Consider the following 16,035-nt stretch of genomic DNA (forward strand, 5'->3'; position numbering starts at 1 on the left):
GTTTCTTATGCTATGTTAGTTGCAGATGGATGAACTCTTAAAAATGGGTCTAAAACTGAGGAGGGTGAGGCAGGAGGGTTGACTCCAAATAAGAAGAAATAATTGAAGGCAAACCCCCAAAACTATGAAAGTATATTATGCTCTTGGATCTTTATTTTTATTTAATGTTCATTGGTGTTTTTCCTGCCTGTTGTCTGTATGAGGGTAGCCCTGGAACTGGAGTTACTGGTGAGCTGCCATGTGGGTGCTGGGAACTGAACCCATATCTCTCCAGCCCCATTTTGTTGAGATGAGGTTTCCCTGTGTAGCACTGGCTGTCCTGGAGCTCATTCTGTAAACCAGGCTGGCCTTGAACTCAGATCCACCTGCCTCTGTCCACCCCAGTGCTGGGAGTAAAGAAAGGCCTTTGACTAAGACACTCAAAACACAAAGACACCCCACCCCCAATTGTGAGGTTAATATTGTCAAATTGACAGGATCTAGAATTAGTAGGGGAACAAACCTCTGGTCACATCTGTGAGAGTTTCTATGTTGGGCATCCAAATCCATCTTTCTCTGCTTCCTGACTGCAGACGCAGTATGACCTCATGATTCTGCCACCATGCCTTCTCTGCTAGATAGGCCGGGACTCCTCAAACTGAGCTACGGTAAAACCTTTCCTTCCTTAACATGCTTTTCCAGGCATCCCATCAGTGAGGGAAGTCCCTGATACAAACCAGAACAAAAGGGAAGCTGTCTAGAAATGCAAGCCAGAGCTTAATAAAAATAAGTTTTATTGATTATGTATAATTTTAGCTATACTAACATATAAACTTTTAAGAATTAGTATTAAATGACTTTATATATTTTACCAAGAATAATCTAAGTCAGTTGTGTGGTTCCATGTTTGTTGAAAATTAAAAATTCAAATTTTCCCTAGTCATTATATATCTAAATTTAGGGAACCAGCTCACACCCCAGACCTGGACTTCATTATGCAAAAGTACCACATCTTCATCCCAGCAAACACTCCTTTTTGTTATACAGACCTCTCTCCAATGATGTATCACATCCTAACTCTACCTTATCCACGTCTGATCTTTCCTGTGGAACTAGAAAGGCATAGACAGCAAGCTGTTCTGGACGCTGTATTTTGTGTTTGTCATTTTTGTTGGAAACCCCAATTTAACAAAAACACCCAGTACCTAGGTAAATGTTTAACACAAGATTGGAAAGTGGCACGTTGCTTGAGCAGGGCTTTTGGCAGGTCACAGAAACAAGCTGCTGCAAGGGACAAATGTCCTCTGTCTTGTTCCAGCTGAGGACTTGGAGAGGGTCATTCCAATTTCTCATCTCCTTCCTCCACGTCTTTCAGGCTGAGCACTTCCAGAGAACCTTTGCCTTTGGTTTCCTTTTTTATTAGCTCATCGATTTCTCTGAAGCAGCCTGGGTCGATGAGACACACCTGTAATGATTATGTAGCTGTTTACCAAGGGAGGCCTGAAGACAGCACAGATTAAACTCAGTCTTAATGCTCAGGGCGGATCAGACTGCGTTCTAGGTATTACTAACACAGTGGAGACCAGGGCAGCAGGCTGGGCCTGGTGTTCAGTCTTGATGCTAAACATTTGTTATTGGCCTTTGGGAAAGGCATTCACTTACCTTGCTGGTGCTGCAGCTCACAGTGAGAGCCAGCGTTAGCCTAGCATTCAGATCTTGGGTTCAATCCCTAGCACCTCACTCCTCTTTTTTTTTTTTTTAATTTTTTTTTGGGTTTTTCGAGACAGGGTTTCTCTGTGGCTTTGGAGCCTGTCCTGGAACTAGCTCTTGTAGACCAGGCTGGTCTCGAACTCACAGAGATCCGCCTGCCTCTGCCTCCCGAGTGCTGGGATTAAAGGCGTGCGCCACCACCGCCCGGCTCCACCTCACTCCTCTTAAAAACATACCCAGATTCCCCAGCTGTAAACTAAAGGGGCTGTAACAGACTATGGTCTCCAGGCTGAAATCTAGAATTAGAACAGCAGATCTCAACCTGTGGGTCATGACCCCTTCAGTCACCTAAGACCATCGGAAAACAGATTTTTTTTTCCCATTATGATGCATAACAGGTCATCTGAGACGATTGGAAAACAGATATTTACATTATGATGCATAACAGTAGCAAAGTAGCAATAAAAATAATGTTATGGTTGGGGGAGGGTCACCACAACGTGAGGAGCTGTATTAAAGGGTCGCAGCATTAAGAAGGTTGAGAACCACTGCATTAGACCCTTATAGGTCAGTGGCAGTCACCTCCACCTGTGAAGTAGACCCTTGGGACATACTGAGAAGCCATGGTGGGTTCTGAAAAGTGCAGATGTTCGCAGTGCTGGTACAACTGTTTCTCTCTAGAGGAACCGCCCACGACCCAGGAACAAATCCTCTCATTGCTAATGCTTAAAACATGTTCTGGTTAAAAGGAAAGACCGTAACTTAAAGTCTCAAATTTACGTTGTAGCTGAGGATGATCTTGAACTCACAATTCTCCTGCCCCTACCTCCAGAGTGCAAGGGTGACAGATGTGTACCACGTGGCTCCACTTCTATTATTAGCTGTCCCATAATAGAAGACTCAGTGAAAAATATATTATTTCAAAGAAAATGAATACAACCAAAACAAATCTATTGTCAATAACTTGACTAAGAAGCAAGTAAAATCTTGTGTTTAACTGCAGTGTTCTATTTACAATCTACATGCTAGCCTAGCCTACAACTTCTTAATATTGTCATGGTTTGAGTATGAAATGTCCCCAACAGGCTCATGTGTTCAAAGCTTTATACCCAGTTGGTGGTACTAATTTGCCAAGTCTGGAAACTTGAGGAGGTAAGATCTCTATGAAGGAAGTAGATCTCTGGGGCCTCTCCCTGTAGGGTACACCTGGTCTTATTTTTCCTCATTATAGATGGTTGCGAGCCACCATGTGTTTGCTAGGAAACTGAACTCACGACCTTTGGAAAAGCAGGCAGTGCTCTTAACCACTGAGCCATATCTCCAGCTTCCACCATTTCCCCATTCCCTCTCCTTCCTGCTCTGCCCAACTACACGAGGCCAAGCAGTCATAGACCGAACTCTCTCAGACTGAGCTGAAATAAACCTTATTCTGTTCTCTCAAGCATTTGGGTCACAACTATGCAAGAGTAAGAAAGAAATGCAGTATTAATGATCAGTTATTCTGGTAGAATGAAGCCAAAAGTGTGTTAACTATAATCTTGTGGCCCAGGCTGCACCGCTGGCTCCCCACCGCCATCATCTTACTATCTCCAGCTGCTGGCTGTAGTCCTCACTCTCCACGACCTTCATCAGCGGCTTCAGTTTCTCCTTCAGCTTTTTTCCTTCGTTCACTGGCAGGATGAAGCGCAATCGCATGTGGGCACGCTCAATCTTTATCTTCTCTTTTAACTGCTTTATCACTTCCAAAGCCTTTCAAGACATAATGGGGAGTGCTTGTTATTTAATATATGCACTAACTCCTATGTCGGATATCAACAAAGTGGTTTGCATATAGCTGCATTATGCTAATGGCTTCGTGGCCACACAAGCAATCCTAGGAAGATGGAGAGAAATGAGATGTCTCATTTTGTGAAATGGAAATAAAGTAGTTCTTTGCTTTGGAAGAAAGCACGGTCAATGGCTGGGACATCAAAGAGTGCTCGCTACCTGCTGCTTTGTGCTCTTGTTGGGCTTGACGGAGTAGTGGATGTCCTTCATGGCTCTCTCGATGAGGATAACCGTGTAGGGTCTTTTTGTTTCTGGGTTCACACACTTGTCTGCCACAATGGTTGCAATATCCCGAAACATCTGCTCCAGCTGTGTGTGCCGTTCTTTATCTGACACTTGCACTTCTCCTTTAGTTAGAATCTAAAGCGGCAGAACATACAGAAAGTCTCCATCAGTTTTAGCTGTCTTTTTCTACTGCACAGAATTAGTGAGCAGGGAGGAAATGAAGTTTTGTTCTCTGCAGCTGCTCATGCAGAACCAAGTGCTGCCTAAACCCAGCACTGGGTTATGAGCAGCTCCAAGATCCTGCTTCTGGGCCAGGAAGACAAAGGGGAGAAAAATCCATCTAGAGCAGCAGTTCTCAATCTGTGGGTCGTGACCCCATATAAGATATCTTGTATATCAGATAGTTACATCATGGTTTTTTTTTTTTTGATACAGGGTTTCTCTTCCTAGTCCTGGCTATTCTGGAACTTGCTTTGTAGACCAGGCTTACCCGGAACTCACAGAGATCCACCTGCCTCCTGAGAGCTGGGATTAAAGGCGAGAGCCACCACCACCAGGCTCACATTATGATTCTTAACAGTAGCAAAATTACAGTTGTGGAGTAGGAATGAAATAGTTTTATGGTTGGGGTCACCACAACGCGAGGGACTGTATTTAAGCGTGAATGCAATGCTGCATAGTAACTCTGGGGTGGGGAATAGGAAGCACAGTGAGGTAAAAGAGGTGATTTATTAGAAAAGTTAATTTCTAAAGTTTGATTTTAAATATCCAGGAAAAAAAAAAAAACAAACAAAAAAAAAAACCTAGAAGCAGGACCTGGTGGTTCCCTTTGTCTCCAAAAACAAAAAGAAACCTAGGAGTTTGGAGGATTCCGGGATGGCTAGTTGGCTTTGTTAAGATGGAAAACCCGGCAGTCATGTGCTCTTAAGGAAATGCTGAAGCTGGGGTCCAGTGTCAAGGCCTTAAGATGGAAATTGCAAGTTTCAGTGCCCCGGCAGCCTTGCCTAAACCTGCCAGAGATGCTCTGAGAACATTCAGCAGTTACGGGGAAGCCTGAAGACTAAGAGACCCCTCAAACAACACAGCCAACTTTCACTGTGAAAAGATCAAGAAGACTGAGAGGCACCAGGCACTGCTCCTGCATCCGAGCGCGCCTATGCAGAAATGCAAAGTTCTTTTCCTTCCATGCTCTGCATCCTGAGCGCTTTCACCTGCCTGAAGATACCCCGACTGCACTCTTCCTCTTGAATGGGGTAACCCTCACTATTCTGAACAAGGCAAGAGGACTTGAGAGGCTGCAGCACATGAATCCCCCCTGCCTATGAGGAGGCCCTTTCTACCATGGCAAGATGTTCCACTGCTGTCTCCTCCCAGCATTTTCTCCAACCTGGATGTTGAACTGTCACCTGTTTTGTTACAAAATTTCTCTGTGTAGCCCTGGCTATCTTGGAACTCGCTCTCGTAGACCAGGCTGACCTCGAACTCACAGAAATCTGCCTGCCTCTGCCTCCCAAATGCTGGGATTGAAGGCGTGCGCCACCATCGCCCAGCTTGTTTATGTTGTTTTAATAAAGCTGTGTATGCACAGAAAGTAGACTCCTACTAATACTGTCATTGGTATTTCTTGGAATTAAAGCAATTAGAAGTGATACTGGAGGGGCTAGAGAGAAGGCACAGCGGAGAGCTTGCTGCTCCTCTTGAGGATTAGAGTTCACTTCCCAGCACCCACACCAGGGGCTCACAAACACTTGTAACTCCAGGTCCAGGGGCTCCAATGCTGTCTTCTGGTCTCCACAGGCACCTTGCACAAATGTGCACACTCATTTGTTGATACTGGTTAAGCAAGCAAACAAACAAAAACCCCAGACCACCTGGGCACAGCGGTGCACATCTTTAATTCTAGCACTCAGGAGGCAAAGCCAGGTGGATTACTGTGAGTTTGAGGTCAGTTTGGTCTACATAATGAGTTCTAGGTCAGCCAGAGCTACAGAGTAATATACGTCTCCCCTCCCAACCCCCAATGTTATATTGGAGCTGAGTAAGGTGGCGTGATGCAGGAGGATCAGAAGTTCCATGTCAGTATGGCTATCCAGTTGAGTTTGATGTCCCACTGTATGAACCTCCCAAATCTTCCAGCATGAACTGAGAAAAAAAATGCTAAAACAACAAACAAAACCTGACCAAGAAGAACAGAGGTCCTGATGTTGCCTGCGAACATGGCAATGCACTGCGCTGCGACCGGCAGAACCTACCTGCTTGCAGATTTCAGTCTGGTCATCCGTCCCAAAGGCACTGATGAGGTCTTCCTTCTTGGCAACCTGACCTTTGGAAACATTTACAAACACTGAGTGGGTCTGCAGAACTTCATCGAGGTCTTTTTCCCTTGAAAGGGCGGGAGAGAGAGGCCTCTGTGAATCCACTGCACAGCCAGGAAGGCAGTCACAGTTACATACAAGAGAGATGGCAAGTGCTGCAAGCCGGGAGTGACGTGCTCATCTGTAATCCGGGCCACGTAGGAGAGGGAGGCAGACATTGGGAGTTCAAGGGTAGCCTCGGCTATCTAGTGGGGTTCTATGCTACTTGAAACCTTGTCTCATAAAACCAAAACTAAAAAACGAGAAACTGAACACACATGCGCCCCTCACCTCTCTCCCAGGTGACTTCTGTCAGGAACAATTTCAAACTCAGGACAGTATCTGTATTCTATCAGTTAATCAAGAAGGGGGGGGGGCGGGGAGGAAACCCAAACACGTCATTGTTTTACATAAGGAAACTCTGGGTGTGGTGCTGAAGCTTCCACCCTGGAATATCTGTCCCTAGATGGCAGTAGTGAAGACACTACGCACTTTGATAAAACTGGGCATTCTGAGGGGTGTGTGACACATTACTTTCCCGATTAGTATTCCAGCAAAATGATCAGAGGAAATTTCTTTTCTTCGTGACAGTATTTGAACTCTCGGATTCCCGTCTTAATCCTTTATCCAAGAAGCCCCCAGCCCCCAAACCTAATTTCGGAGTTTCTTTGGCGTCAGCTTTGTTTTGTTTAACGAAACAGTCTCACACACTGGCCTGGAACTCGCAGCAATCCTCCTGCCTCCGTCTCCTGAGCGCTGGGATTACAGGTCTAGGCCACCAGGCCCAGCTATGACGGAGTTTCTGGTTGTCAGTTTTTGATACTAACAAAATCCCAAACCAGAGCCAGTCCTAATCCAGCAAACCAGTCCGACAGGTACCCATGGCTCTCAGGGGCCGCGGTTAGGGAGGCCAGCCTCGGGATGGCCGGTTCGCTAGACTCTGGGCACAGGATCACTCACTCACACGCCACTCCGCCAGCCGACGACCTTGTTTTTATAGCAGGCGATTTCGAAGCGCTTCCCTGCCCGCTTCATCCGCACCACCGCCACATTGGTCAGTCGGATCTGGTTGGTGGGGGTGAAGATCGACATGGCGGCTGCTCCCAGACCGCGGGTTCTCCAAGTGCTCGGCTGTAACGACCCGGCGGCGCGCGAACCCCAGAACTGCTAGGCTTTTCCTTAACCTACGCTTGGGCAGCAGTCACTGCGCACCCGACTGCCCTACTGCGCCTGCGTCAGGCGGTGCACTAGCCGGGGAAAAGGAAAAGAAAGCAACTACGCCTGCGCGGTGTGACTCTTATGTCACCAATCACCATCCTTAGAAAAAAAGGCGCAGTTTGATGACGTCATTACACGCGCCCGCAACTCCTATTGGCTGGTGAGTAATGTTTTTTGGCCCGGTGGAAACACGGTGTTCTAGTTGACCAGTTTTGCAGAATTCAGGAGCTGCATTCATTTTAACCATTTGAAGAGGAGAAAAAGGTGTAACAAGCTTCCATCATCCTGCTTCAATAATTATATCCTCCCTATTTACTTATTTATTTATGGTTTTTTTGAGACTGGAGCCTGTCCTGGAACTCACTCTGTAGAGCAGGCTGGCCTCGAACTCACAGAGATCTGCCTGCCTCTGCCTCCCGAGTGCTGGGATTAAAGGCATGCGCCACCACTGCCCGGCCTATCCTCTCTCTTTTATTCTATTATGTTAAAGCTAATCACCCTATATGATGGTCCTCACCTATAATCCTAGAATTTTGCAGGTATAGACAAGATATCAGGAGTTCAAGGTCATCATCGCCTACACAGAGAGTTTGAGGGCAGCCTGGGTTTCCTTGAGACCCTGTCTATCACACATCTCAAATCATATCACCGTATGGTTTTAGCCTTAAATACTTAAGTATATACTCTTAGCAGATACTTCCAGGTACAGTTACTCGAAAACCTAAATATTATCTGATATTGAGTCACTCCATAGTCTACTTTCTACACCTTACAGTTAAGATGCAAATGAGTTCACACACCTGGACTGCATACTATTGTCAATTATTATTATTATTATTATTATTATTATTATTATTATTATTATTATTTCAAAACGAAGTTTCACTATGTAGTCCAGGATAGTCTCTTAACTCATGGCCGATCCTCCTGCCTCAGTCTCTCAAATATTGAGATTAGGCGGGTGGTGGCGGATGCCTTTAATCCTAGCACTCCAGAGGCAGAGGCAGGTGGATCTCTGTGAGTTACAGGACAGTTGGCCCTGTTACACAGAGAAACCGTGTCTAAAAACAAAAACAAAAACAAAAACCAACCAACCAACCAACCAACCAACCAAGCAAACAAAACTCCGAATATTGGAATTAGAAGAATGCGCTCCTATGCCGGCAGCCTTCAGTCTGAATTTTTTTCTCCTAAAATTTCTTTCTTTTCCTCTCATTTAATATTCATTTTGGCCCGGGGTAGTGGCCTATGCTCTCAGGAGGCAAGCTTTGTTAATTCGAAGCAAGTTACAAGCCAGTCAGGGATACACGTGAGATTCTTATTCCAAAGAGTAACTATCCCAAATCTCGTGATTCTCCTGCCTCAGCCTCAAAAGCGCTGGATATTACAGGCCTGTGTCACTGAGCTGTCAGTCATTTCTTTCATTCGTTTACTTATATATTTTGAGACAGGGTCTCTCTACATAGCCCTGGCCTACGTATGTCCTGGAACTCAGTACGTAGACCAAGCTGGCCTCGAACTATGAATTTACAGAGATCGTCTGCCTCTGTCTCCTGAGTGCTAGGATTAATAACGGTCTGCACCACCAGGCTAGGCTGTCATTCATTTCTTGACAGCACTTTCCTCCGTCCCGCCCTTTCGCATTTTAGCAGAACCGAGTGGAGCCCGAAGCCTGCTCTCTTCTGCGCGGAGCTCCCCTCAGGCCCGCCCCTTCCTACTCTGAGCCAATCCGAGACGTACAGGAAACGCTCCAGCATCTGTCCCAGCGTTACGAGCAGGGTTTCTCTCTGGTTCCGCCCCCTCCTCACTTAAGCCAATCAGAGAGCAGCCTTTGAACTTCCGCTAGCTCCGTCTTCCCCCTGGGCCCGCCTCTGTCCTCTGTGGCCAATGCGTGCGGGCCTGCAGGCGGCATGGTACCTTAGTTTTGTGACCCCGATCCTTGTGCTCGCAGGCCGGCGCACTCTGACTTTGCTGTGACCTGCGGGGCTAGGGCTCCGCGGAGGATGGGTGAGGCCGGGCTGGCCAGGGTCTCGGGCGGGTAGGAGGAAACAGCTTTTCTTCCCGCGCAGGGGGCGTAGGTGTTGCATTCGATCTTTTACTTTCTGTTTTTATTGTATTTTATTTTTCCCTTTGGCGTTTCATTATATTTTTCCTTGTTTTGTATCCCAGGTTGAGCTAGAACTTACCGTGTAACCCAGGAGAATGAGACTCACCATGTAGCCTAGGTCTGAACTCATCTCTAGCCACCGGCTTGGCGCTCAGAATGTAGTTGAGGGTGACTTGGAATTTACTGCCCAGGGGGATTAGGAAATTGCCATGTAGCCTAAGCTGGCCTGAAACTCGGCATGTAGCCCAAACTAGCCTCCAGATTTACAGTGTTCCTCCTGCCTCAGCCAACTGAATGCACATAGTAGCAGGAGGCTGTTACTGCTGGGAACAGGGAGGACCGATCGTTCTCCTATCTAGTTTTTCGCCTTTCTGGGACTAAGGGATATGTTTGGAAGGAAACTGGCCTAACCTCGAAGAAAAAAATGGCTCCCTCCTTAAACACATGTTTCGAGACTTCTGTGTGTATTGAATAGCACCTGTAAACCTAAATTCCAGGTTTCAAGTCCCTTGAAATTTCTTTCAGCTTCGGGGTTTAAGGCAAGCCTCAAATTCAAACAAACAAAGAAACAAACAACTCAGGTGTGGGCTGGAGAGATGTCTCAGTGGTCAAGAACACTTGCCACTTTTCCAGAGGACTGGGGTTCAGTTCTTAGCATCCACAGATATCTGTAAATCCAGCTTCAAGGGATCGAGTGCCTCTGGCCTGCAGGGCTTATTGTACGTATGCACGTGTGCACATGAACATATGCAGATACACCGGCCTATATATAACTAAAAATAAAAATAATAAATTCAAAAAAATCAGGGGTGGTTATTGTGACACAGGCCTTTTGTCCCAATACTTAGAAGGCAGAAGCAGGTGGATTTTTGTAAGTTTGAGGCTGACCTGGTCTTCATAAATGAGTTCCAGGATAGCCAGAGCTAGAGAGATCCTGTCTCATAAGACAAACAAGCAAGCCGAAAAAGGCAGACATAATGCTGTTTGGATAGTGAGACAGGAGGATTATTGTAAGTTTGAGGGTGGCCTGGTCTCCATAATTAAATCTTGTTTCAACAAAAATAAATCAGCCATTGAAATTTCTTAGATTGTTGAATATGAAGTTTGATTTCAATTCTTTCCTTCTTTATTTTTCGAAACATTGTTTCTCTGTGTAGCCTTGGCTGTGCAGACACTCACTCTGTAGGCCAGGGTGGTCTCAAACTCTAGAGATTTACCTGCCTCTGCCTCCCAAGTGCTGTGATTAAAGTCACGTGCCGCCACCACCACCAGGCTGCTTTTAGTTCTTAAACCATCAGTGGGCATCTTTGTGGCTGCATGCATTGTTACAGCTATGTGTTGTTTTGAACGCAGGGCCTCTTCTCGATGTGTGGGACTTTTCGTCGCCTTTACTGTTGCTGTGGATGAATAGGTTCTACATCTACCTGGGCTGTGCTCTGGGAGTCACCCTTTGGATCTGTGTCCAGGTTGTCGTCAAGAAACAGGTAATTGGGGTAATTTTTCTCTCTCTACCTCTCCCTTTAAAACATTTTTTTAAAAAATTTGTTATGTCTACAGTGTTCTGCTTGTATTCTGCCTGCGGGCCAGAAGAAGGCACCAGATTTCATTATGGATGGCTGTGGGAACTGAACTCAGGACCTCTGGAAGAGCAGCCAGTGCTCTTAACCTCTGAGCCAGTTCTCCAGGCCCAAAACTTTTAATTTTTTTAATTTTTTTTAAATTAGGTGCATATGTGTGGGCATATGCACATGAGTGCAGTGCCTGTGGAGGCCAGAAGAGGGCGTTGGATCTTCTGGAGTAGGAGTTACAGGTGCTGGGAACCAATCTGGGGTCCTCTGCAAGAGGAGTACATGCTTGCAGGACTTGGTTCCTTCTATCGTGTAGGTTCTAGGATTGATCTCTAGTTATCAGGCATGGCCGCAGGGCCTTTGCTCACCTACCCATTTAGCTTGTGAGAGAGAGTCCTGTTATGTATTCCTGGCTGGCCTGCTACACATTATGTAGCCAACTAGTCTTGGCGTCTGGGCAGTCAGTCCTCCTGCCTTACCTCCTGAATGCTAAGATTACCAGCAAGCATTACCCGTCCTACATTAAATCACATTTTTGTTTGTCTAGATTTTTTAAAAATTGAATTAATTTATTTATTTTATATTCTGACTACAGTTTCTCCTCCTCCTCCTTTCCTCCCTTCCCTTCCCCCCCGACTGTCTATGGTTTATGTTGATTCCTTAATTTTTTTCTCTTAAGATTTTAGAGACTATGTTACAATGAACTAAGAATCAAGAAGATTTTTTTTTTTTTTTTTTTTTTTTGGTTTTTCGATACAGGGTTTCCCTGTAGTTTCTAGAGCCTGTCCTGGAACTAGCTGTTGTAGACCAGGCTGGCCCCGAACTCAGAGATCCGCCTACCTCTGCCTCCCGAGTGCTGGGATTAAAGGTGTGCGCCACCACCGCCCGGCTCTCAAGAAGATTTTATAATGGAATTTTGACCTACAAAGAGAACTAGCCGGGTGTGGTGGCGTACACCTTTAATCCTAGCACCCAGGAGGCAGAGGCAGGTAGATCTCAGAGTTCGAGGCCAGCCTGGTCTACAAGAGCTAGTTCCAGGATAGGCTCCAAAGCCACAGAGAAACCCTGTCTCAAAAAAAAAAAAAAAAAAAAAAAAAAACCCAGAAAACAAACAAACAAAAAAAAGATTAGACCTTAAGAACGTGCAGTTTGCCCTCCATATCCTGGTGGTCTTCAGGTTAAGCCAAAGAATAGAAAATATTTGGCAAATGGGCTGGGGAGACGGCTCAGCTGGTTAAAGCATTGGCCGTGCAAACGTGACAACCTGTGTTCAGGTCCCAGAACCCATATAAAAAGGCGGATGTGGGCCTGAGAGACGGCTCTGCAGCTAAGAGCATGCGCTGCTCTTGCAGAGGGCCCGAGCTCCATGCCCAGCACTCGTGTCACGTGACCAACCAAACGCCTCTCCCTATCTGTCATGTGACTTTTCCTCAGCTACTAGTTCTGTCCTCTCCAGGAGAGAAGGGGGTCAGACTGAAGAAATGGTCCATCCCAGCCCTCTTTGTGAGCCAGTCAGTGTGTTGGGGCTATTCCCAGCAGCGTGAGTGCCCATTGGGAAGCTGTGCCACCTGGAAGTCCTGTTCCAGCATGGCCCATGACTGGGTATCTTTGAAGGCTGCTGCATTTCTCGCAGGCTGCTCTGCAGGGGGCGTCTCCCTAGCAGTCCTTACTGCCTACACAACCGAGTGGGAGCTTTGGGTGTTTTTGTTTTTGTCCCCCCCCCCCACCCCACCCCAGACAGGGTTTCTCTGTGTAGCTGTGGCTGTTTTGGCACTCACTCTGTAGACTAGGCTGACCTCGAACTCACAGAGATCCATCTGCTCTGCCTCCTCAGTGCTGGGATTAAAGGTGTGTTACACCACCGCCCTGCTGTGGGGGCTTCTCGAGTCTTCTAAGTTTTTGGTGAGTTTCATGCCCCTCTCAAGCCTCTCTGCTAGAAGGGAGGTTTTAGTTTGGAGAAAAGAGTTGACAGTACCATTCTCAAAACCCTAATGGTGTAAAAACTGTATACCATTTTCATTAGATCAAACATAAGTGTCTACAGATGGTTTAAAGCCTCTGGGAGGATGTGTGTAGGTTCTATGTAAATTCTAGGCCATGTTATATGAGGGACTTGAGCACACTTGTAATCTCAGCACATTGCAGGCTGAGGCAGGAGAATGATTAGTTTGAGGCCACTTTGGGCTACACAGGTAGACTGTGTCTCAAAATAACAAAATCCACAGCCCCAAGAAAAACAAAAAGCAAAAGAAAATGACTTGAATATTGGTGGTGGTGGTGGTGGTGGTGGTGGTGTATGTGTGTGTGTATACACACATGTGCCATCCTCTGGGTGTAACAGTTGTCTTCATCAGCGCCTATAACTTCTTGCAAGAGACCTCTGGAGATCAGACTTGGTGACGGATCACAGGTAGAGGGGCAGCTTATGACCCAGAGGAGATTCTGTTGCCTCCCCCAACCGCATTCCCCTTGGCCAGTTGTAATATTGGTCTGATTGCGCGTAGCCTTGTGGTCTTGGACGGTGCTGGAGTCTATGGATTCTGTGATGTTCCCCGAGCAGAGGGCTCCATCCATGCAGCTGTAGGGAAGTCATCCTCCATTCTCAGGTGCTATGGCGGCTCTGAGGTCCCCAGGGTAGGATTCTGTGGAATGGTTTGTTGTTGAAGTCCTCTTCGGAGGGGTGGACATGGTGTGCATCTCCCTAAGGGAAGCGGTCCTGCCGCTGTGTGTGTCTGTCTGTCCTGGAACTAGGTTTCCATAATCAGGTAGGTTACAGCTTCCTTCATATAAAAAAGGTGGGTCCTGTATGGACCTAGTTAGATCAAGAGGATGAGTTGAGGGGTACACCGGAAGGATGAAGAGAATCAGACTCAAGAGTCTGTGCTCGTTTTCATGTCTCCCAGAGTGAGGGAGAATCAGACTCAAGAGTCTGTGCTCGTTTTCATGTCTCCCAGAGTGAGGGAGGATCTTGATGGATTCCCTTCCCTTGTTTATCTTCTAGGTCGTTCACTCCCAGGAGAGAAGCGTCCCAGGTGCCCCCGACGGCTCCCCCTCCCCTCAGCAGAAGCAGACCCACGTATCTGGCGTGAAGATTTTCTACGGGTCACAGACCGGCACTGCCAAGGTGAGGGCTGTGCACAACGCCTCTCCTTTGGTTTCACAGCATTTAAAGAAGATTCTAGAACCCTCCCCCCCTTAGCAGTGAGTTGTCAGTCTTCCAGTCCTTCTAGCCTCTCTTCCTTCCTGGAATATGGCTGGTGGCTTCCTTCTGTTGGGCCCAGCGTCGGTGCGTCCTGGGCTTGAAGGGCCCCGAAGCCCGTTTGTTCTTTGGAGGTTGGAGGTTGTGCCTGTGGGGACAGGATGTGGACTTCAGGCACATCCAACCCTGTGATGTTGTGACATGATTTTGTAATCTCCTATGTGAGAACCTCATAACGAGGTGGAAAAAGTTGCGGAACACTGGTAATGAAGGAAGTCTTTTTTTTTTTTTTTGAGGACTGCATTTATAGCTTCCTTGGGGTGTCTACTCAAGAAAAGTGAATCACGGTGATGTTGTTAGGGACGGGTCCCATCTCTGCAAGTTCACACATCTATTTAGTACAATCAGTGTACCAAAGCCCAGGAAGGTTGTAGACTCCAGCTGGAGATGTGTGGACCAGAGTCTGTTGGCTTCTCTTCTTGGCTTCACTGTCCCTGGCCTCCCTGGAATGAGGGTTCACAGCTGTTGAGTGCTTTCCAGGAAAAGACCGAGTAAGGCTGCCATGAGAATAAATTCAAAAAAACAAACCCGATAAAGCAAAAAAAACCAAGGGCTGTTATTTTGTGTGCTGCAGAACAGGGTTCTGCTGCCCTCTTGTGGGTGTTATGCAGAAGAGCTGTTTTGTTTTGAGACAGTCTCAGGTGGCCTGTTCAGAGTAATACTATTATTTCATTTAAAACTATTTATTTTAGTGTGTGTATGAGCATGTATGTGGACACAGGTGGACGCCAGAGGGCCATCTTGCAGGAGTCAGTTCTCCTTCTACCATGTGGGCTGCAGATGGGACTTTAACTCAGGCTATGAGCTGTGGCAGTGAGTGCCTTTCCCCCCTGAGTCGCCCATCTCGCTGGCTCCACTCAGAACCTTAACTTTTTTTTCCAGACAAGTTTTCCTTTATGCCAGGCTGACCTCAAATTCTCTTTGTACCAGAAAATGACCTTTGTTGAGTAATTCTTAGGCATTATCTCGACATATTAGTCACATAATGACTCCTTTTAATTGCTGGTCATTGGCAATTAAGTTCTAGTCACATGGTTGGTTTTTCTGGCCGCCAGCCTCTGTCCTAAAGCCATCTAAGGGCTCTCTGGTGAGTCTTATCATTGGCAAGATAGTGAATTCAGGGGTTTTAGAGACTTTGTGCTTAGTCACAAGGATGGACTGCTTATTTTCTCACGTACGTGCTTGTGTCGACTTGTGCAAGTGTGCATGTGCAGTGCACTTGTGTAGCCCCCTCCTTGTGTCGACTTGTGCAAGTGTGCATATGCAGGACACTTGTACTACTCCTTGCCCAGCCCGGATTCTGCCCACTCTTCTGAGTGTGTTTTCTTCATCTCCGTCTGGTTGGTTTTACTGACTCTTGTGTAGTCATCCAGTAAGCCAGACGCTTCTTCAGGACCAGGGCTCTGTCCTTCTTGTTGGCTTCCGTGTAATGGTGCCCAGATTGTGGCTGACACGGTCTAGCTATTGGCCGGCTTTTTATTAGACCAATCAGGTGCCTTAGGCAGGCGAGGAAGAACACTAACACATCTTTACATAGTTAAACAAATATTCTATTCTACCACACACGAGGTTCCTGTGCTCACAGATGAGCACCAGGGAGTTGGGAATGTTAAACACGTAGCGTTATCTCTTCGAGGAATAAACGTATAACCTGTTTACCACCCGGCAGGCTGGGAATGGATGTGGTTGATAGCCCCGTGACCTCTGCTGTCTGTGGGCCAGGCCCGACCCGACTCCCCCAGACAATTATGTTTATGCCAGACTCTTCCTTCCTAGGCTTCGTCCTGA

The 16,035-nt window shown here is 46.7% G+C and overlaps 2 protein-coding genes across 2 annotated transcripts in view; one reads left to right on the forward strand and one right to left on the reverse strand.

Moving 5' to 3' along the window:
- Nucleotides 1-756: 756 nt before the first annotated feature.
- On the reverse strand, nucleotides 757-7,349 carry Sbds (SBDS ribosome maturation factor). Its single transcript, XM_038345305.1, has 5 exons — nucleotides 7,060-7,349; nucleotides 5,994-6,123; nucleotides 3,676-3,876; nucleotides 3,274-3,438; nucleotides 757-1,444 (listed from the first exon to the last, which is right to left on the reverse strand). Exons 1-5 carry the CDS (start codon nucleotides 7,185-7,187, stop codon nucleotides 1,316-1,318), a joined length of 753 nt encoding a protein of 250 aa, XP_038201233.1. The 5' UTR covers nucleotides 7,188-7,349; the 3' UTR covers nucleotides 757-1,315.
- A 1,820-nt stretch (nucleotides 7,350-9,169) lies between these two features.
- LOC119825386 (S-adenosyl-L-methionine-dependent tRNA 4-demethylwyosine synthase TYW1) overlaps nucleotides 9,170-16,035 on the forward strand; it is a 79,695-nt gene continuing 72,829 nt past the window's right edge. Inside the window, exons 1-3 of the mRNA XM_038346232.2 lie at nucleotides 9,170-9,320; nucleotides 10,774-10,904; nucleotides 13,990-14,112. Coding sequence (XP_038202160.1) covers nucleotides 9,317-9,320; nucleotides 10,774-10,904; nucleotides 13,990-14,112 — 258 coding nt within the window. The 5' untranslated portion in view covers nucleotides 9,170-9,316. The remainder of the gene's footprint in view (nucleotides 9,321-10,773; nucleotides 10,905-13,989; nucleotides 14,113-16,035) is intronic.

The sequence above is a fragment of the Arvicola amphibius genome, chromosome 10 (assembly GCF_903992535.2).
Source record: "Arvicola amphibius chromosome 10, mArvAmp1.2, whole genome shotgun sequence".
Taxonomy (NCBI): Eukaryota; Metazoa; Chordata; class Mammalia; order Rodentia; family Cricetidae; genus Arvicola; species Arvicola amphibius.

Excerpts from the sequence above, each read along its gene's own strand:
- Sbds (XM_038345305.1), bottom strand. The coding sequence starts at position 7,187 with ATGTCGATCTTCACCCCCACCAACCAGATCCGACTGACCAATGTGGCG. Across the intron at positions 6,124-7,059 it reads GTCGGCTGGCGGAGTGGCGT|GGAAAAAGACCTCGATGAAG; the intron begins GTGAGTGAGTGA and ends CGCCCTTTCAAG. Across the intron at positions 3,877-5,993 it reads AGACTGAAATCTGCAAGCAG|ATTCTAACTAAAGGAGAAGT; the intron begins GTAGGTTCTGCC and ends CTGCCGCTTTAG.